At 37.4% G+C, this 22,813-nt stretch overlaps 1 protein-coding gene across 7 annotated transcripts in view; it reads right to left on the minus strand.

The window, feature by feature from the left end:
* The window catches only part of TNR (tenascin R), a 718,245-nt gene that overhangs the window by 25,297 nt on the left and 670,135 nt on the right, over positions 1–22,813 (minus strand). For all 7 annotated transcript variants that reach the window (XM_056815577.1, XM_001373475.3, XM_056815578.1 and 4 more), the window contains 4 exons: positions 22,370–22,489; positions 21,212–21,355; positions 17,684–17,814; positions 16,774–16,906 (listed from right to left, as the gene is read on the minus strand). In XM_056815577.1, the coding sequence (XP_056671555.1) occupies positions 16,774–16,906; positions 17,684–17,814; positions 21,212–21,355; positions 22,370–22,489 (528 nt within the window). The remainder of the gene's footprint in view (positions 1–16,773; positions 16,907–17,683; positions 17,815–21,211; positions 21,356–22,369; positions 22,490–22,813) is intronic.

Genomic DNA, 22,813 nt, shown 5'->3' on the forward strand with positions numbered 1-22,813 from the left:
GATGAAGTAGTAAAAGCTCCTTTAATTCACAATTGCCTTTCAAAGGGCTCTGAGAAACTGTTAAACAACTGCCAGGTAGTGACAAGGAGTTCCCCTAAGCCAGAGACCAGCAAAATTCCTCTAGTCGACCCTTCTGAGTAAAGCAGACGAGCCCAGTCAGCTCTTCAGGATTCTGCTTTGTTTGATGATCTCTCATCCCTTTCTTAGCAAATCAAAGGTCAGAGCAAAATTACTCAGGTGATTCTCTGGACAACATAGACAAATCCAGCTAGCTCTTCATTTAACAGGATTCTGCTCTGTTCAATCAGCTCCAAACTTTTCTTACAGCAGATAAGATTCAAAGCCTGTCTTTTCCTCTTTGATCTTCTCATGACAAATAAGGCAGTAGAGAACAACTAGGCATCTCTCAGAGGTTTCATCTCTTTTAAGTTGTATTTGGAGCTGGAGAGCAATAGCTCAAACTATATCAGAGTTCAGTTTTCTTCCAATGAGCTTACCTGAAACCACTTTTCCAGACTTTTCTTCTGCTAAACTGCAAGGCAGTTTCCTCTCTTCTAACTGGCAATCTCTGAGCATAGCTGCTGAAGCCTTTCTGTTAGCCAATTCTCCAGATGGTATCTTAAATTTCCTCGAATATCTTGAAACAGAGCCTCCTTGTGGACAGTGTGACTCATCAATCAAGTAAACTTATCAAGTAAATTTCATGAAATTCGCCTTTCTATCAGGTATGAAAAGTTCTTTTTCATCTTCCCATGATGTCTAGACAGCTATTTGATTTACCACTTTGTAAGTTCAAACCTCTCAAACTCTAAAAACAAGTCACTTGCAAATGAGCTGAGGGATCCCAATGTCCCTGAAAGCCCCAGGAATTTCTCTGTCCTCAAATAAGTCTTGTTAATTTACTCACCAGAAGTGTAGTTCTCTATCTTGTCTTCCTACCAGCCCATGTTTCTCATTTTATTGGTGAAACTGTTTCCTTACAAGTAGATTAAAAATTCATACACAAATATTCTTTCTATGTTCCTTTCAGTAAACAAGCTGTGCTTACAGCCTTCAAAAGTCAATTTCATCCTTCTTTCTTTATAGAAAAGTTCTTTTTCCCCTATCAAAAAACAAACTTTTCATAATGAGTGGGGCAGAGATAAAACCTCTGAGAGATGCCTAGTTGTTCTCTACTGTTCTATTTGTCATGAGAAGAACAAAGAGGAAAAATCAGACTTTGAATCTTTTCTGCTATAAAATACATACATCAATCTTACTTAAATCAACAATGTGGAATAGTGCTCTGTGTTCCAGGCTTGGAGTCAGAAACACTGACTTCAAATCCTAAATTTCACACTTATTAACTGTGTGATCCTTGACAAATCGCCTAATCTCTATGTGTCCAAAATAGTTGAATAAATCCTCCAGGATTTAACTATTAAACCAGAGACTTTTGGCATCTCTGACACGACATGGCCAGAGTCAAGGATTTTTCAGGAATTTATGTTATTCAAATAACTATGCACATATAAAATAATAATTTCTTTTCTCCAAAAGGTCCTTGATACTTAGAATGCACATTTGGGTTAGAAACAGGAGTGGGGCTGCTGAGAAACTCTTATAAGATATTAATGAATACAATCAGTTGATCAGATTATCACCTAGTCCTATCTTGTATCTCCTCTTCCCATTCCTATAGAATAAGACATAGATGTGATGTAAACATGGCAGCAGCAAGCACTGGGGAGAGTGGTTGATAAAGGAGTACAATGATTAAGAAGAGGATGCCCAAGTGGAATGCCCCCCACGATGGAAATTTAATGCATTGGGTACTGGTGGTAGCAGGGATTATTTCAGCTATAGACCTGAATTCTATTCCTCTTTAAGCATAGTGATTCATATATTCAAACTATTTCAAGCATATTTGTGTTAAAACAGATACGTACACATACATTTAAATATTCATTTTTCATTCACCATCTTCATAATTTTAGCTCAAATTTACATGTTTGTGCAAATGTATAAGGCTTTAAAGATTAGATTATGAACTATTAGATTGTAAACTCCTTGAGGGCAGAGACTATTTCCACTTTCCTTTGTACTCCTGGTGGCTGGGACATTTCAGGTGATTAATAAATGATTGGTGACTTAAATATTATGAAGTATGTTGTGAGTCAACTCTGAAGACTCATATTTCCAGTAGAGGGTAATCTCTTTGTGGGACTGTTTGCTTTGTCTCTGAATCTGAATCTTTTACAGGACAGTGCCTTTCATATATTTCATTGTTGTTATTCAGTTGTTTTTTAGCAATGTCCAACTCTTCATGACCCCATTTGGGCTTTTCTTGGCAAAAGATACTGGAGTGATTTGCCATTTCCCCAACTCATTTTACAGATGAGGAATTAAGGCAAATGGGGTTAAGTGACTTGCCCAGGGTCACACCACTAGTAAGAAGCTGAGGCCAGCACATACTAGGTGATTAACAAATACATGTTGAATGCAAATGAATATCTAAAAATGCTGCATGCTTGTAATTAAAGAACCAGATGCAGCCCAAGTCAGTTACTAAGCCTTGGGGCTGGAATCCTGGTTCAAAAAGTTTCTTGATTGGACCAAACAGTCAAATGACTATTTTACTATTTCGTTTTGTTTTAAGAGAATTAAAGGAGAGAAAGTAATTTACTACTCGTCTCCCAGATTGGGTGGAAACAGTCCAATTTAGAGAACAATTGCTAATTAGTTAAAATTGGAGCTAAAGAGTTTAGCTTCAGGGCACAATAGAATGCTTAGCAGGCAGCTAGTACCCAACCAGGGGGACATTGAAAGATTTAGCAGTTAATGCCATAAGTTATATATTACCATAAGTTAAACAGAGCACTAGGTTACAAAGACTTATTTGAGCAACATGAAATTTGGCTGTTTTATGAATATACTGCTTTGAAGTTTGCTCCATAATTTTGTTTGTTAAGAGGTAATTACAAAGTTAATGATTTGTTAATAAATAGCTTGATTTGGTTGAAAGAACTGGATTCTCCAGGCAGTTTTCAGAAGAAGAAATCACAGCTATCTATAGTCACAAAAATATGCTATAAATCACTATTGATTAGAGAAATGCAAATTAAAACAATTTTAGGATACCAGCTATCAGATTGGCTAACAGGACATAAAAGGGAAATGACAAATGTTGGAGGAGTTGTAGAAAAATTAGGACACTAATGCACCATTGGTGGAATTGTGGACTGATCCAACCATTCTGGAGAACAAATCAGAACTATGCCCAATGGGTTATAAAACTGTGCATACCTTCTGACTCAATGATACCATGCCTAGGTCTGAATTCCAAAGAGATCAAAGAAAAAGGAAAATGGCTCATAAGTACAAACATATTTATAGCAGCTTTTTGTTGTGGGAAAGAATTAGAAATTGAGGAGATGCTCATCAATTGGGGAATGATTGAACAACTTACGGTATCTGATTGTGCTGGAATACTATTGTGCTATTAAAAATGATGAGTGGGATGCTTTCAGAAAAATCTGGGAAGGCATATGTTGATACAAATTGAAATGATCAGAACCAGGAGATCATTGTAACACAGTAACAGCAATTTTTGACAATGATCAACATATCTATGCTTAGCAATACAATGATCCAAGACAATTCCAAAGGATATAAGATGAAAAATGCTGAAAAAGAACTGATGGAATCTGAATGCAGATGGAAGCACTTTTTTTTAAACCTTTATCTTCTATTTTAGAATCATTACCAAGTATCAGCTTCAAGGCAGAAGAATGGTAAGAGCCAGGCAATTGGGGTTAAGTGACTTACCCAGGATCAAACAACAAGGAAATGTCAGAGCTCAGTCCTCCCATCTCTTACCTTCCTATCCACTGAGTCACTTAGCTGTCCCTAAAGCAAACTTTTAAAAGTTTATTTTTCTTTCTTTTCCCCCATTTTCTTTTGTAATATGGAAAATGTAGAAATATGTTTTACATAATTTCATAATCTATATCAAATTCTTGCCTTTTCAAGTGGAGGGGGAGGGACAGAGGGAAGAAGAGAATTTAGAAATCAAACATTTCTTAAAAATGAATGTTACAACATGGAATTGAGAAATATTTAATGAAATAAATAAAATATTTTCGGGGAAAAGAACGGAGTTCTGAATCTTTGAATAGCTCAACAAATATAACTGCTGTTGAAAGAGATGTCAGGGTTGCTGATGATAATTAATCAATATCAGAAATTGTCTACCTCAGAGGTCCATGTAGTAGCAAAATCAGCACACTAGAGATCTAGATATATTTCATATTTAAAAGGTTATTGTATGTAGTAAGCAATCCAATAAAAAGCAGCCTATGGAGAGGTCATAGAGAGAAACAGCCTTATGTTCCAGAAGGTAGACTCCAAAGCAACTTCATAGATTATTTATTAAATATTACATCCCAGTAAAAGGGTAATCAGGACATCAAGGCTCATCAAGTTCATGTCACAAGAAGTTTTATTGAAGGAACCAGGGATGTTTAGGCAGGAGAAGAGGAATATGACAACTATTTTCAATTATATGAACAGTTATCAAGCTGAAGAAGGTGTAGATGTGTTTTGTCTGGTCCTAGAGCATTGAGCTATAGGAGCAATGGGTAGAAGGTTCAGGGACAAATTCAGGTCTGAACTCAGAAGAATTTTCTAATTATTAGAGCTACCTCACATTATTATGGGCTATCTAGAGTGGCAGTGGGTTCCATCTCCCTGGAGATTTTTAGACAAAGGCCAGATGACCATTTCTTGGGGATGTGTTGCCGAGGGGATTTGGAGCTCAAGGAAATAGAGGGACCTTTATGCCTGCTGAGGTCCCCTCTAACTGTTACATCCTATGATGCTATAAAATTATTGGTGTTTAGTAAAATTCATTTAGTAATAATATAAACCCCCCTCCAAATACATCATAGGCTGAGATGCTTTATCACTAAAATTAGCTGCAAGACTAATCTTAATTCCACATGGGGTTACATTGGCATTTGTGACAATTGCCAGCAAGTGGAGGGTGACATTTGTTTAGAATAGTTTCGGTCTCGTGGAATAGGGATAACTGACTGAAAGGGCTGAATATCACCTATGATTCTCTTGAGAATTTCCTTGAGAAAGAGATTTTTTTTTAAATTAAGAAGCATAAAAATGTTTCTTCTTATAAACAACTTAATTTCCATATTAAAGAAAGATGAAAAGAAACATCAATTTTTTAATTGCAAATTAAACATTCTAGTTTCCATTCATATCAAAATTTATTTTCCCTTTTCTTTGGGAAAGGATTGGCAGTTTATTCTCATCTCCAGGCTAACCCAGGGTTCTGTCTCTGACTTTTGTTCTTCTCCATTCTAGCTATTATTCAAAGAAAATAATAATAAGGACTAGAGCTCTGATTTCCTTGGTTTGGGGCGAGAGTAAGAAACTCCAATAGGGGAAGGAGATCACTAAAAGGTACATCAGGATTTGTAAAACCACCTATTAACATTATCTATGTTCTATTATATTTTTATTTATTTTGTTAAATATTTCTCAATTGGGTTTTAATCTGGTTCAGGCTGCACTAGAGAGTGTTGCCATCTCTGATCTAGGGAAGTCTGAGGAGAAGAAACTACTCTTATCAATGCAAGTCAGCCCCTTTTTGAATTTTTTTAGTGTTTCAGAGTTTCTTAGCGCATCAGGGGCACATCTTGAACATCTATCTCCTTTGTTTTGAGGCTGTTTCTTTAGTGACTATGCCACATTGCTTCTCAATAATAATAGCCAATATTTATTTAGAAAAGTACTTTTCATATATTATCTCACTTGATCCTCTCAACAACCCTTTAAGGTAAGTGCTATTATTATTGACATTTTAAACATGAGGAAACTGAGGCTGAGAGGAGTTGCTTGACTTGCCAGTGGTTAAATAGCAAAGCTAATAAGTATTAGAGGCTAGATTCCTGCCAAAAGTGGAATTAGTTCCATATCTCCTGGTTAATCTGTGTTTATTAACAGCTCTGAATATCATTCTGCTTACTTATCCCAGGTTTACTATATGTTACTCTACAGTGCTTTCTGACACATGCTTTTGAATTTTTTATTGTTCCGGAGTTTCACTTATGTCTGACTCTTTGTGACCCCATTTGGGGTTCTTTTGGCAAAGATACTGAAGTGGTTTTCCATTTCTTTCTGGAGCTCATTTTATGGATGAGGAAATGGGGACAATCAGGGTTAAGTGATTTGCCCAGTGTCACACAGCAGGTAAGTATCATTTCTTTCTCCAGTTCATTTTACAAACGAGGAAACTGAGGCAAACAAGATTAAGCTATTTGCTCCGATTCACACAGCTAGTAAGTGTCTCAGGTCAAATTTGAACTCAGGAAGAACCTTTCTGACTTTAGCCTTTGTACACCACCTAGCTGTTTTTGAATTAGCTTTCTCAAAATAAAAGCACATGCTATCCTTTCATTTACACATCATTCTTTGCCATTAATATCCAGAGTCTCTTCCCCCTTGGTGAATAGTTTCTCCATTTTGCACACTGACTTCTTAAAGAGACTAGGCTGGTTTTCTATCCAAACATTTTTAAATCACCAAATAAAATAAAACAGCTTTGAAAAAAAAGAATATGAGTGTTGCTGAAATTTCTTGAAACATTTTTGTAACTTTCATGTCATGATATATATTATTTAAAGGTGATTAAAACTACCAATTTCTTTTGAATGAAGCCAATCAATTATAGCAATAAAACTTCTCTACAAACCAAGGGGAGAGGAAACCATAGCTCTATTGGCTTGAATAACAAAGAATGGCTTCAGGGAAGGAAGAAATGGAAGAGAGGAAGTGACTCTCATGAGTAATGAATGGTACTGATCCACATGAAGAAAAAGATTCAAGGTGTGATAATTTTAACTGAAGAGTGTTAAGTATACCAGGTGGCTCTTTGTCCTTTGTAAAATGATTAATTCCAATCAATATAGTTTATAATATTGCAGAATCCTAGCATCTTAGAATTGGAGGCAGAGGCCATCTAATAAAACCTATACAAGAAGAATCTCTCAAAAATGTCTGTGACGAGTAGTCATTGGTTCAGTACAAAGATGTCTAGGGAGGGAAAACCACTGCCTTTTGAGGCAGCCCATCTACTTTCTGGATAGCTATAAAAGTAAGGATGTTTTAGCTGATGCTAAGTCTAAATCTGCTCTGAAATTTCTCCCCATGGCTTTTACTTCAACTCTCCAGGACCAAATAGCTTCTCTTTTCCAGAGTAAAAATTCTTAATTTCTTCAACTGAGTCTCATATGACATGATCTTAGAGCTTCTCATTATCCCTGTTGCCCTCCTCTGGATAGGTTGTGGTTAATAAGTGTCATTCCTAAAATGTGGCTTGAAAAACTAGACATGATACTTCAGATGTGGTGTGTCCAGGATCAGGTAGAAGGGTCACCTTCTTTAGTCTGGGCATTAGTTCTTTTAATTGACCACATTATATCATTGGCTTGTATTAAGTTTGTATTCTACTCCCTCACTCCCTAACCCAGATCCATTTTGTAAGTGTGTTGTTTCACCATACCTCTCCCATCTTTTGCTTGTGAAGTTGATTTTTAAAAATCCCAGCATATAGCCTCATATGCATCCCTTTAAATTTCATCTTATTAAATTTGGCCCATAATTCTAGGCTATTGAGATCTATATCTATTTATATCTTGACTCCGCTGTTCAATATGATAATTATTTCTCCCAGTTTCATGTTATCTGCAAATGGGATAATTATGTCTTTTATGACTAATTCAAGTCCCTGAAAAAATTAACGATACAGAGCCAAGAATTGGCTTCTGGGCTAATACCCCTTGAGACTTATTTCCAAGTTGACATGGATCCATTAATGATCTCTTGGGGTCTGGTCATTCGACTAGTTCCATATTATCCTGGTTTCACCATGATCTAGCCCACACCTCTCTATCTTGTCCACATGGATAGAAAGGGACATTTTGTCAAGACTAAATGATGTGATAATACATGTATAACCCATATCAAATTGCTTACCATCTCTGAGAGGACGGAGGGAAAGAGAAGAGGGAGACAATTTGAATCTTATAGTTTTGGAAAAAATATATTGAAAACTTGTTATACCTAATTGGGAAAATAAAATATCATTGAATTAAAAAGAAGATTGGATGATAGGAATTTCCATTTATATAGTATTTTAATGTTTATAAAATGACTTCTTTATAACAACCCTAGAAGATAGCTGACATAATATTATTATCCCATTTTATGGATGAAGAAACTGAAAATTGGAAATGAATTTGTCCATGGTTACATAGTACTATATAAATGGAAATTCCTATCATCCAATCTTTTTTTAAATTCAAAGATATTTTTATTATTAAATTTCTTCAGTTTCCTCACTGATTCTCTAGGAATTTTAATGTAAAACATAGCATCAACAAATAGGGACATTTTTGTCTACTTTGCCTATTCTTATTTATTTTTTTCCCACATTTTATTGCAACAATAATCCAAGAACTTTGTTAAATAATATCAGTGAAGAGGTGGTATCTTTGTTTTTACTCCTGTATTTTGGAAGGATAAAATTCTAGATGTTCCTCTTTGTATAGAATGTTAGCTTTTGGCTCTATTCCAGGCATTCTTAATCTTGAGTTTATGGATCCTCAAGACTTTCATGGATGAATTTCAGGGGACTGAGTCTGGAATATGTAATATTTTAATAACTTTTTTAAATATGTTTTCATTGTTCTATGTTTTTTATTAGTTGCATTTTAAAATATTCTGAGAAAAGGTCTGAAGATTTCATCACACTGCCAAAAGGTACTGAGAAATCTTAATTTGCTCTTTTATCATTATCATTTACACACATTAATTATTTTTATGATTTTTTTCTTTGCCTCACTTATTGTTTAGAATTTCTTATTAAATCTTCATCTTGGGAGAAAGCTGGGTGGCTTAGTGGATTGAGAGCCAGGCCCAGAGATGGGAGGTCCTGGGTTTAAATCTGGACTCAGACACTTCATGGCTGTGTGACCCTAGGCAAGTAATTTGACCTCCATTGCCTAGCCCTTATCCTGTTCTGCCTTAGAATCAGTAGATTCTAAGATGGAAGGTAAGGGTTTAAAAAAAAATCTTCATCTTGGTCTATGACTGTTGCTCTCAATCAATTGCTAGTTTTATTGCATTATAGTGAGTAAAGAATACATTTATTGCTTCTGCTTTTCATTAAATGTCTTTGCAATTTCCTCATACTTTCACCTAAAATCAATTTTTGCAAAAGATCATCTAAGACCATCTAACTAGGTATGTATAATCTTTAGTAGTACCATTCAGAAGGGTCCATAAGATTTTTTTTTATCTTTAAATTCTGTTTGTTTAGTTCTATAATTTAATTTTTATCTTTCTTTTAAGTTTACTTAGCTTTTGATCAAACTATCCTGGAGGGCATTTTGAAACTATGTCCAAAGGACTATAAAACTATACCTACCCTTTGATACTGTATTACCACTACAATGTCTATATAGCAAAGAGATCTTTACAAAGGGGAAAGGACCAATTTGGGCAAAAATATTTTTAGCAATTCTTTTTGTAGGGGCAAAGAACTGGAAATTGAAGGGATGCCCTTTAATTGGTGGACAGATAAATAATTTTTATGTAGTGAATTTACATGCTATGTCACTTGGTATATAGATATATATGTGTGTGTGTGTGTGTGTGTGTCTATGTGTATGTTTATTAGTGATATTGGCTCATTTTTTATGGTTCCTTTAATATAATCTTCTCATTGAATACTTTGAATTTTTATTTTTGCTTTGTCTGATAGCATGACTGCTACTTCTGCTTTCTTAATTCATGTGATGCATAATAAACTTAATTCAATTTTACTCTCATTTTGAGTCTATGTGCCTGTTTTTCTTATAGTGCATTCCTTGTAAACAAGTTTATAGGGTTTTGTTCTCTTAGCCATTCATCTGCTTTCTTTGATTTTTATTGGATTGTTTTTTAGTCCATTAACATGAAAAGTTATTAAATCAGGTTTGTATTTTCCTCTTTTGTATTTCATTATTGGGGGTTTAATTTTTAAAAAGATTTTATATATTTAATTTGTAAATAGAATACTTCATCCCTACACTATATTTTGTTTAAGTTATTTTGGTGTAACCCCATTCCTACAGCTTTCCTTCCCCTCCTTTTTCTCCGCAAATCCCATTTTATAATAGCTAAAATTTATATAGTATTTAGTATGTACTAGACATTATGTTAAGCACTTTACAAATATCATCTCATTTGATCCTCACAACCAGCCTAGGAGACAGGTGCTCTTATTATCCCACTTTATAGACTGGGAAACTGAGTCGAACAGAAGTGAGTTGCTCAGGGTCACACAGCTAGTAATGTCTGAGGTTGCATTTGGACTCAGGTCTTTCTGATCCTAGACCCAGTGCTCTATGCACTATGGCACCATTTATCAACATTTTCCCTATTTTCATGATTTTGCTTAAGTTAATTTCTTGTTCTTTTATGTAGTTAATAATTAATTTCTTCCTGAATAATATGGAAATAGTTATCAAGTGATAACATTTGTACAACCCAGTGGAATTACTTGTTGGCTCTAGGGAGTGGGGAAGGAAAAGAGGAGGGAAAAAATGAATGATGTAAACATGGAGAAATATTTAAAAATTAAAATAAAAAATCTATTTCTTCTCTTTTTGCCCTTCCTTTTTTCCTTGAAATAGCCAGTTCAAAATCTCCCTTTCTTTAACTTCTTTAATTTTTTAGTTGTTTTGTTTCCCCTTGCCGACATTTGTGATTTATTCTCTTCATTAATTCTTTTTCTCCTTTCCTATCCTGAAATTTTATTCTCAGATTCATGGTCTATATCCTTGTTTATTCCTTCTTTGTGTTCTTCATGGAATGAAAGCTTCTGAAGTACAAATTTTGAGCTCTCTCTTCTAACCAGTTTTTATGTTATTACTTTTATGATCTTGTCTTATTATCTTTTTTTTTTCTTTTTCATTTCAGTGATACTTTACTTTTAAGAGTTTCAATTCATGAAAGAAATAATGTGGACAGATGCAGCCACTCATGTTAGATACCCTGAAACTCAAGTCTTTGGTCTACAAGACCAGTATCCCTATCACCATTCCTCATTGTCTCTCAAGAGCTACAGGCAGGCATGACAATTATTCATAAAAGGAAAGTCATCAGATTCACTGGAAAACTAGAAGGAGTTTCTTTCCTTTGATGCAATGAGAGTTCTGGGCTTGGAAAACTTCTGGAAAGGAAATGTTTTAGCTTAGACTGTATTATGGGGTAGGGACAGAAACAACCTCCAATGACCAGAGCCCTGAAATGTCTCATGGTTAAGTGTTTCCCAAGGTAATAGTGTTATTGATGGGGTTGGTTTACTCACTGGAAGAACTGCTCAGAAATGAATTTGTCCAGAGCATCTGGGAGGGTGAATGCGAAGGGCAGCCATGAATCAGAGCAGAGGACAAAGGAGGGAGGAGGCTAGTCCTGTTTCCAGCTTGGCCTCTTACTCCACTTTTGACCCTGAGCAAATCAGCTGTTCTATTATTACAGGTAAGGGTGGCCATTTATCACACTCTAGACACCTTTGTGTAATGGATAGAGTGCTGGGCTTGTAGTCCGTGAACTTTTGTTCTTATTTAGTCTTGTTTCACTCTTCATGACCCCATTTGAAATTTTCTTGGCAAAGTTCCTGGAGTAGCATTGCCATTTCCTTCTCCAGCTCATTTTGCAGATGAAGAAACTGAGGCAAACAGGATTAAGTGGCTTCCACAAGGTCACACAGCACCCAAGTGGCTGAGGCCAGACTAGAATTTGAAAAAAAAAGTTTTCCTGACTCTAGGCAGTATAGGTTCACTTTACTGGGCTAATGTTGCCTTTGGAGATTCCCAGGTTATTAAGAAGAAATCAAAAAAGGGAGTAGGGGGGAATGGAAAGAACATCCATCTGGTTATAGGTAAAAGGAAGGAAGAGAGGAAATATGAATTCGTTGTGTGTCTATTATGTGCCAGATACTGTTGATCATTTGATTCTCACAACAACCTTGAGAAAGAGATGTTATTGTGAGATTCATTTTATAGGTGAAGAAACTGAGACAGACAGGTTAAGGGATTTGCCCAAAATACAGCTAGTAAGCATCTGAGGCTGGATTGGAACTCAAGTCTTCCTAAGTCCAGGCTCAGCTCCATCACCTATGTTTCTGTAGGATGAAGTATCAGGATTTTAAAACATCTCAGAGCAATTTAGTCCAGTGGATACACAAGAATCCCTTCTGACCTTTCCTGGAACAACTCCAGTTTATGGGAACTGAAGTTTGTCCCAAAGCAGTTCATTCCACTTTTGGGCAGCTTTATTGCTTAGAAAGTTTTTTTTCCTGACATCAAACTTAAATCTGTTTCTTCTCAACTTCTACTTATACCTCCTAGTTCTGGTCTGTAGAGCCAAAGAGAACAGATCTAGATCCTCTTGGATAGGACAGCCCTCTACATATTCAAAGACCTCTCTTCCCCCTTCATTTTCCCAACTCCAGGTTTATATATTCTCCAGTTTGTTAAATGGATCTTTATAGAATAACTTTAAAATTTACTGCTTTTGATGATCAAAAGAGAGGTAAACTCTAATTAGCTAGAATTTTCTCTCAAGTGGAACAGCTCAGATCCTAGTGATACTGGACAAAGATGGGGGTGCTGTTTTTGAGTGTTGCTCACTTTGGGGTAGATTTTATCTATTGACACGATTTCTATTCTCAATATTGTTCCTCTCTCTGTCTCTCTGTCTCTGTCTCTCTGTATCTCTGTCTCTCTGTCTCTGTCTGTCTGTCTGTCTGTCTGTCTGTCTCTCGTTCTCTCTCTCTCTTTGTATTTTATATTTGTGAAGAGCATACTATGAGAATAGTTTATTTTTCTTAGACATAAGTTTCACCCCTAGGTGAGGACAGAATTGGAGAGGTCTCCCTCCCTCCTCTCTGAGGATGCTGAGGGGAAAGTTTCTTGATCTTGATAAAGTCTGCTTAAACAATCCAGCAAAAATAGGACAGAAAGGGAACCATTACTCCTCTGTCCACTCAACTCACTCATGCTTCCTTTTCCCTTTGATTTTTTAAACAAAAACCCATCTTTTCTCTCCTGGTGAACAGAGAAACCATATTGTTGGATGCATGATCGTTTACTCTGAGGGGCTGGTCACTCTCCATGTCTAATTTTCCTGTCTAGGCTATTTCTGCTAAATATATGGATTTTGGAAGATATGTTGGACCCAAGACCCAGAGCTTGCTCCTTTCCTTTTTGTTTATAGTTTTAAAAGCAGAAGCCATTGAAAAAGTGGGACTTCTGATACCCACAGCATTCCGTCTGGGATCTAGCTGCATATACCAGCCGGGCAAAAGACTTGAAGGGGTCCTACCTGAAGGTGACAAGAGAGATACTTGCCCATCTCTGGGCACATCAACAACCAAATATTTTTCATTTAACCCCAAGGTCAAGATAACCCATTTTTTTTTCCATCTGCACAGGTCTCTGAAGAGAGGTTTTAGCAAAAGCCTTGTTTGCTTCTTATAGCATTAAATCAGACAAAAGGAATTTCCTTGAAGATGATCATTTCACCAAGCCCTGTTGCTCTGTGGGGAATATTTGTTTCCTCATTTATATTCATGTCTTTAAAAGACAAGTAGACCTTGGATGAAATTTCAGGCGACAGTAAATTATAAATAATGTATCCATATTTTTCCCCTTCCATACTACTTGTATATAATTCCCCCCTGAGTCTTGTGCAAACACCAGAGACAACAGGACAGGCAGCTATTAACATGATGGAAGGAAGGAAATGGTTGTACATTGTGTGGCAGAAACACAAAGAGGGAAGACATCTCGATCAAAGGAAATTTTTTGTAGTGTTTTTTTTTTTCCTTCTCAGAGAAAAAGCCCAGATTTCTTAAACTAGTCATAAAAAGTATGTTTAAAACAATTGTCATCTTTTTTTCTGCTGGAAAAGGGTGTAGAACCTGCCAGTTGATGGATTTTTTCCCTCTTAGAGTACAATTTTAGCCTTTATTTATGTGACAGTGTTTTAGAAGGAGTTAAGGATGTGCAGGAGAACTCCATTAAAATCATACAGTGTTTTTAAGTTATTTTTCAGGTATGTACAACACTTCGTGACCCTATTTCGAGTTTTCTTGGCATGATTTGTCATCTCCTTTTTCAGCTCATTTGACAGATGAGGAAATTGAGGCAAACAGGGTTAACTAACTTGCCCAGAGTCACACAACTAGTAAATATGTGAGGCAAGATTTGAACTCAAAAAGATGAGACTTCCTGATTCCAGGAGCAGTATTCTATTGTGCCAACTAGCTCCAGTAAATTTAACAAATGCTCTAAAAAGAAGTTCAACAACTCCCTTACCCACCACTAAAAAAAAAAGTTTGTCCTCATAAGATATTTATTTTTTTTTTATTTTTACCAACCAGACTTAATAGTTTTGAGGCAACAAAAGATCATCATCTGCCCAATGCTGGCCTTAGGTGAGGTGGTGGAAGGTGATAACTTCTCAGTCTTTGCCCTTTTCTGTTCTTTCCCTCTTCTTGGTATTATCCCCAGCCTTGCCTCAAGGACTCAGTGCTCTTTTTTTTTTAAATCTCAGTTAAAATCTGCTCTCAGAAAAATATCTGAAATTCATTCACACTATGGTATAAATGACAAATTCGTACAAAATCTGTTTTTGTATCCAGGGCAAGTAGCAGAAAATGTGTACTCTGAGTGGTGGTAATCTGCGCGGACACCAAGAAACCAAGGGGTAACTGCTATGGAGATGAAGGGAGCCACAGAGTCAGGCTGGGGAGGACTTTACCTGGGATATGGTGGCCAAAGCATGAAACCCACTTCTAACTATTAAGCTCAGTTCTATTTTTGCTGTTGAAAGTGATATCTACACTCTCTAAATTTCAGCACCCTGGGGCAACATCTTAATTGCCCCATCCTAGTTATAACCTAGCTCAAATATTAGTGTGTGAGGGGCTAGACTTCACCATAGAAGGAGCAGCTAAGTAGTTCCTGCCTTTTTTTAGTTGGCAGGATGCAGACTCTCTGTATGCAGGATGTCACCCAAAGACAGAAACATTCTGTGATATTATCATAATGCTCAAGACAACTGGCTATAGCATTACTAAGACTTGAATTAAAGGTTCATGCTGCATAGAGCCAGCATTGGAATTTGTGCATCTTCAGGATGAAATTATAAGTTTATGCCTAATAAATATGCAAATAGAGAATTGCTTTCAAGTACTTGCCATCTATGTCTTTTTAAAAAAAAAAAAAAGAAAAATATTTCTCTTTAAATTGTGACTTACTTCATTAAAAAGTCCATGTCATAGAATTTCAAAATCTCAGAGCTGGAAGAGACTTCAAAGCTCCTCTAAGTCCTCTAAACTAATCAATTAATCAACAAGCATTTATTAGGCTCCTACTCTACCAAATACTGGGTACTATGTTAATCATTACAGATACAAAGACAACTGTAAAAGTGTCCCTGATCTCAAGGAGTCTGCATTCTAATAAGGGGAACTATAGAAGTATAGGCTGAATTTATACATAATGATTGCAAGGTTATGGTGGGGGGAGTGGAGAAGAGCTAGAGACTCTGAGCATTAGGGACGGCTTCCTGTAGAAAGTGGTGCTTGAGCTGAACCCTGAAAGATGCCAGGCACTCTAAGAAGCAGAGATGGAATTCTAGGCATGGGGAGAACCAGAGCAAAGGTAACGGTAATGCAGATAGGAGATGGAGTGCAGTAAAGCACATGAAGGAAGGTAGTATGGAATAAGACTGGAAAGGGAGATTGGGGTTAAATTATGGAGGATTTTAAGTGCAAGGTGGAGGGGACAGAAGAAAACAGTAAGGCAGGGGAGGGAAGAGAACATCTAATCTTAGAGATAAAAGGGAACAACTAGAGTTTGCTGAATGGGGGGGTAGGCATAGCTAGACTCACAATGAAGGAAAAACCCTTATGCAGCTGAGTGGAGGGAAGATTGGATGGGGGAGAGGTAGGAGGCAGGGGGATTAATTAGTTGGCTATTACAATTATCTAGGAAAGAGATGATGAGGGACAAAGCTCAGATGGAAGCCATGTGAATGGAGAGAAGTCCTGCTAAAGCCACCTTTGATTCTTCCCTCTTACATCATGTTTAATTAGTAGCTAAAGGCAGTTAACTGATCCAACCTCCATAATATATATCTCTTGCTCCTACATCTTCCTTTGCATTTCCACTATCTTCACCCTGATCCAGGCACTTACCGCTTTTCTCTTTTATTCTTTAATGACCTCTAAATAGTTGTTCTGCCTCCAACCTCTTTTCCAATTTACCTTAGGCATATATCCGATTTATCAGATTTGGTTCAGATTGAGTTAGGACATGAAGAAAAGGTTGGAAGCCAGAGCAGCACCTTTACAGAGTACCATGTAGTAAGTGCCTTTTAAGGAATTAAAGCCAATGCTGCTCAGCTCTCACACTCTTTCAAATGGTTTAAAAACCTCTTGAGAATCAGTATCCTGCCTGACATCTGGGTTCAAGATATTTCCTGAATTGTTCCACTATGAAGAAAGAAGCTGAAGAAATATCTTTCTTGACAGGAAGAGGTAATTTAGTTTCCTCTGGGGGCCTCATTGAAGACCAAGATTCAGCAGAGATGATGAGGGACCATGTTGGTTTGGATGGGTATGTGCTGGGGGATGTGTGAAAGCTCCAATCACTTCCTCACCTGTGGTGAAGCTAGCAGAGGTGATCACACTGTGTATAGCATCCTGGGCTGACTGTAAGAGCACTATGTATTCAGAGTTTTCTGAAAGTCCCTCTAGACGGATCCAAGTGTCTTCTGCATCCACAATTAACTCCTGTGGATGACAACAAAACAAAAGGAGAAAAGGGGATCATGATTCACAGAGACAAGGGGGAACTGGGATCATAAAAAATGCAGTTCTAATGTCTTGGAGAGGTGTTGGGGAGATATCTCATTCTTAGGAAAACTCCACTTCTATTTAGGGTATATTTAAGAACAAATGAAATTTAAATTATTCATTACTTCTGAAAATTTTTGGACATAAGAGTGAACCCATCCTAAAATGGACTGTCTGTCTATGAATCATTCAGTCTCTTTGGGTTGGTTCTTCCCATTCTGAAGTTTCCTGCTTGAAGATCTGAATTATTTGGAACTATGTACATTAAAGATATTTACCAAAAAATAGCCAAATCTCCTCTTAATGGTTAAGAACACTTAGAAGCTTTCCCAAATGCAAAATAAGGGGGTTGAACTAGAAGATCCCTAAGTTAATTTAAATCCCATTATCTTTCTTTTCTTTTTTCTTTTTAAAGTTTAATTAATTAATTAATTTGGAATATTTGTCCATGGTTACATGATTCATGTTCTTTCCCTCCCCTCCTCCCAACCCCCTCCCATAGCCAAGAGCAATCCCCCTGGGTTTTACATGTGCATGATCTTTATTTTCAATGTGTCAAAAAGTTCACATTTTCTTGACCGTATTGCTAGTGTAAATGGCAGGGTGTCTAAGCCCTTTCCCCCTGGTTTTCATTCTCCCCTAATTGTTCTAACTCTTCACTTCTGAGTGATGGTCATGACTGGATTCAGCCTTTCATTTTATGTAAGGACTCACCTTCCGGCTTCCATCCGTGGATTTATAGGTCAAGATGTAGTTCTCAATGTCTGCTATGGGAGGCTGCCAGGAAATCAGGGCACTCTGTCTGGTGACTTCACTAGCAGTTAGATTTGTGGGGGGATCCAGAACTGTAAGGGAGGGAGAGACTCTCAGGAACAACTTGGCCACAGGCTCCAATACTCTTCTGCATGCCCATTTGTCTACTTGGCTTTCATTTGTGTGAGTCTTGCTCATTCTCTGACCCAGTTCTTTTTCTTTTTTTTTTAAACTTATCTTCCGTTTTAAAATCAATATGGTATATTGTTTCCACGGCAGAAGAGTGGTTAGGAAATGGGGGTTAATTGACTTGGCCAGGATCACACAACTAGGAAGTATCTGAGTTCAGATTTGAATTTAGGACTCCCCACCTCCCCCTTCCCCTTTCTAGCCTTGGTTCTCAACCCACTGAGCCACCTAGCTGCCTCTGACACTGTTCTTTAATGGCCAGGTAGAAAGCCTGTCTATAAGGAACTGCTACTTAAAAAGATATTAGATAGTTGTAGCACTTTGTTGGTAAATGCATAACAACTGGCTCTCTGGAAAAATAAAATTACAAGTGATGTATTTGTTATTTTAATCAGCAATTTTGTTTTATTCCCCACCACTTCCTTAAGCCTAGACAGTCAACAAAACAATAAGTTGTCTTGATTTGTTTTTGTGATGATTTTGCAGGTGTAAATGCTTATATTGAAAATTTAACAATCAACTCTCCCAAGCCAAAATAATTTGGCTCCAGCACCCCAGTGTCAAGATCTTTCTTTTTACCTCCATTTTAAGGAAATTGTCCAGATGATTCATGTCTTCAGTCCTCTTCTTGCTCTCCTTCTCACTCTGACTTTCTCCATCATGCTACTTTATGGGTACCTTCTCCCTGTGCTTCCCTGCCCCTTCATGATCATCTCTCTTTTGTGTATTGTTCCCCCATTAGCATGTAAGCTCCTTGAATCCAAGGACTACATTTCTTCTCATATTTGGATTCTGGGAGCTTAACACAGAGTAAGTCTGTCTAAGTTCCACCTTTTCCTACTCCCATCATCCCATGATTGTAATAAAATACTTTATATCAATAAAGAGTTGTATTTTTCATAAGTCTTTTTTTACATGAATTCTTGTTTAATGCAGGGAGAGAATGTAACTCCTGATTAATTCCCAAGTGCTGAAGTTTTCATCTTTCATTAGGATCTTGAACTGAGTTCTTGAATATGGTCCCCTCATTTCCTGGACTTTGATTTACCCACTTCAATCAATCAATCAATCAATAATCACTTATTAAGTGTCTGTTGTGTTCTAAGGGATATGCTAGGTACAGTGGCTACAATGACAAAAATAAAATTGCTCTGCCCCCAAGAGGCTTAAATTTGATAAGGAAACAATATATGTGGAAATAACTCCATATAAATAAGTTGTAGGTTGTTTTGGAAAGAAAGGCACCAAGAATTGGGAAATAAGGCTTTTGAGGAAAATCAGCATTTCTAAGAGATGGTAGTGAGGAGGGAATCTGTTCTAAGTCTTGGGTACAGACAGAAAAGATAGGAGTTGGAAAGTTATACATGTGAAACAGTGAAAAACAAACTTTGGCTGGACCAGTGTAGAAAGGATCTTAGGATCACAGATTTATAGTTGGAAGGTACCTTAGAGGCCATCAAGTCTAACTCTTACTCTTTTCATATGAGAAAACTGAGGCCCACGGAAGTTAAAGGACTTGCCTAGGGTCACATGATTTGTGTCTGAAGTAGTATTTGAACTTGGGTTTTCCTGGCTCAAAGTCCCAGACTCTATTCACTTCTCCAGTCATATATGGCAAGACTGGAAAGGTAGATTGGTGTTAGATTGTAAAAGCTTTTAAACACCAAACATAAGAGTTTTTATTTTATCTGGGAAAGAATGAAAAACCTAGAGGCAATAGGAAGCCTTTGAACTTTATTGAGTAAGATAGTTTTAAGTTTGTACTTATGATTAAGAAAAATTGCTTTGACAGATGTAGGGAGGATGGATTGGAGTGGGGAGAGACTTGAGACAGGGAGACCAATGATGGGGTTATTGCAGTAAGCTATAGAACCTAGAAAGGAATGGGACCAACTTGTAGAGATTATTGAGAATAATTATTGAGGTCCCAGAAAAAGAATCTTCCTAGGGAGAGAGAGCACGGTTCAATTGTGCTCTGATGGAGACTACTGGGTGCCATGATGGGTCAAGGTGGAGTCTGTGGGGCATGCCTTCCAAGGAGCAGGTGGTAATATACAAAACCATCATCAGACTGGGGTTGCCACACTCCCTGCTCCCAGGACCCTTGGTCCTTCTTTGTTTGTGTAAATCTTTTGCCCACTGGCCTGATCCCCATCTATTTTTTGTGGTACCCTCACAACATCCATCTCCTAAAGAGATGACTTTGGGATGGGATACCTTCCTGTCCAGATCTATGCTATCCATCAGCCTCTTCTGGATTCACAGTCTGACCTTTCCTATCTGATCCTGCTGCTTAAGCCCTGGCATGACAGGAAGCAGCTAAAATAGATTTTCTTCTGATTTGCCCAGAGTTAAAGCTCACTTTCACTGGCCTCTATGACTCACACAGGTACATAAGTGGCAGTTTGCAGGCTCTTTGTTGTAACCCAGTAGATTATTGGACTAGTTTCTATCCTTCAGTGCCTCATCATTCTACTGTTAGAGAAAGTCCCCTAGCACCTGACCCCAGTGCCTCCAGTCTCTGAGACTTGTGCTAAATCAAAAGCTAAGGATCACATCAGAGACTTGAGGCTGGAACACTGTCTTTACCAAGTGGCACTCGGTAAATGCTCTGTCTCTTTTATGGTGCTGAAATACTCCTTATAGTCTCCTCTCTATATTTATCACATTTATTGAATCGTATGCGATATTTGTGCCTGTTATAGCCTCACTGCTAGATTTGATTCAATTCAGTTCAGCCCCCAAAGTAGGAACTTTGATGGAGTCCCTACTGTGTGACAAGAATGGTATTATGCTTTGAGGTTAAAAGACAAAACCCGTTAGTTCTGTTACAGCAGGAATTGTGTCTTAATTACCTGTAGGTCTCTCCTGGTTTTTAGCATATTGCTGTATAAAAGCATAACTCATAGGGTAACTAAATCCAAGGGCAGCTAGATGGTGCAGTGGAGAGCAACTAGGTCTGGAGTCAAGAAGAACTGCATTCAAATGTAGCCTCAGATACTAGCTGTGCTACCTGGGCAAGTCACCTAATCCTATTTTCCTCAGTTTCCTCATCTGTAAAAGGAGCTGTAGAAGGAAATAGTAAACCACTCCATTATCTTTGCCAAGAAAACTCCAAATGAGATCATGAAGAGTAGGGCAAGTCCAGTGCTCTATCCATGATGCCACCTAGTTGCCTCAGATTTTTTTTTTGTAATACTCCCCTAAGATGCATGGACTAGTCTAACATATTGGAACATGTCTCCTACATAGACAGAGATTGCACCCTTTGGGAGGTTAGGTCAATGCTTAGGCACTTACGAGTGGTGAAGTTGGTGTTAATGGTGCTGCTGGTAAGAGGTCCATTGGTGGCATACATGGTGATTGTGTAGTGAGTATTAGGAAGCAGGTCCACAAGTTGGTATTCTTCATTGATTCCATCCACTAGGATGGTTTCTCCGGCAACTGAAATTAGGTGCATATGGATATGTAATAAATAAGAAATGTTGGCTTAGGAAAGGTTCACTTAAAACTGAAGGCAATATTGCAGAATCTTAAAATATAGACCTAGAGCTAAAAAGGCTATTAGATTTCATCTAGTCTAACCCCCTTCCAACTTATGAAGAATAAAACTGAGACCTAGATTGGTTAAATGACTTTGCCCCAAGTCACAAAGGTAATCAATGACAGGGATAGGATTTGAAGGCAGGTTTTTTGATTTCTGGCTCTGTGTTCTCTGTGGCCTTCCTCCTGAGATTACTTTCCATTCATACTGTATAGATTTTTTTAATCCTTAATTTCTGTCTTAGAATCAATACTAAATATTGGTTCTAAGGCAGAAGAGTGGCAAGAACTGGGCAACTGGGGTTAAGTGAGTTATCCAGGGTCATACAGCTAAAAAATGTGGTCAAATTTTAACCCAGGACCTCCTGTCTCCAGGCTTGGCTTTCTATGCACAGAGAGCCACCTAGCTGCCTCTGTAATATATATATATATATATATATATATATATATATATATATATATACACATATATATGTATATATGTATATATAATATATCATATTTTTATTTATTTATATTATAAATTGTATATTATATATACATATTATAAATAGCATTATTACTTATACATTATCTTCCCCATTAGACTATGTGCTCCTTGAGAACATGAACTGTTTTTACCTTTCTTTGTGAACATGGTGCCTAGCCCATAGTAAGGGCATAGTAACTATTTGTAGACAGATTGGCAAACCATCACTTTTAGTTTGGTTGCCTTTTGTTATGTTTTGGCATGTTTGAGGGGAGATAAAGGAGGCTTCTTGCTCCTCTTGTTCTTGGATTTATAGTAACTGCTTTGTTGTCTCCTTTCCAAGGAGGATAGTTATTCCTACATTCTCTCCATTCCCCCAACTCAGTCCCATTGCACACATGTATGTATGCACACCCACTCCCTCATCCAAGTTTAGAGAATCCTACCTGTGAAGTGTGTTAGGACAAGGACATAGTTCTCAACTTCACCCACAGGTGATTTCCACTTTAACAGGGCTTCAGTCGGGGTGATGTTGGTGGCAATCAGATCTACTGGATTGTCCATGGCTGAAAGGGAATGATGAATGTTAGATGATGGGGGTAGGGAGTAAAGGGGGAGAGGGCAAGAGGGTAGGATGAGTAACAACAACCTTTCACCAGGCAGGATCCAGTTAAGAACAGATCACAGATTTAAGGCTAAGAGAGGCAACAGAGATCACCTTGTCCAATGCCTTAGTTTTACAGATGGAATGAGACCCAAAGATTCTCGAGTGATATGCCAAGGCTGTTTTGAAGAAGACCAAAGATACCACAAGATGATGTCTTTACTTACTCGTGCTTGATTTTAAGTGAGGCAGAGTTGTACAAAGTCATCAGCCAGCCTACATGCTT

The sequence above is a fragment of the Monodelphis domestica genome, chromosome 2 (genome assembly GCF_027887165.1).
Source record: "Monodelphis domestica isolate mMonDom1 chromosome 2, mMonDom1.pri, whole genome shotgun sequence".
NCBI classification, from domain to species: domain Eukaryota; kingdom Metazoa; phylum Chordata; class Mammalia; order Didelphimorphia; family Didelphidae; genus Monodelphis; species Monodelphis domestica.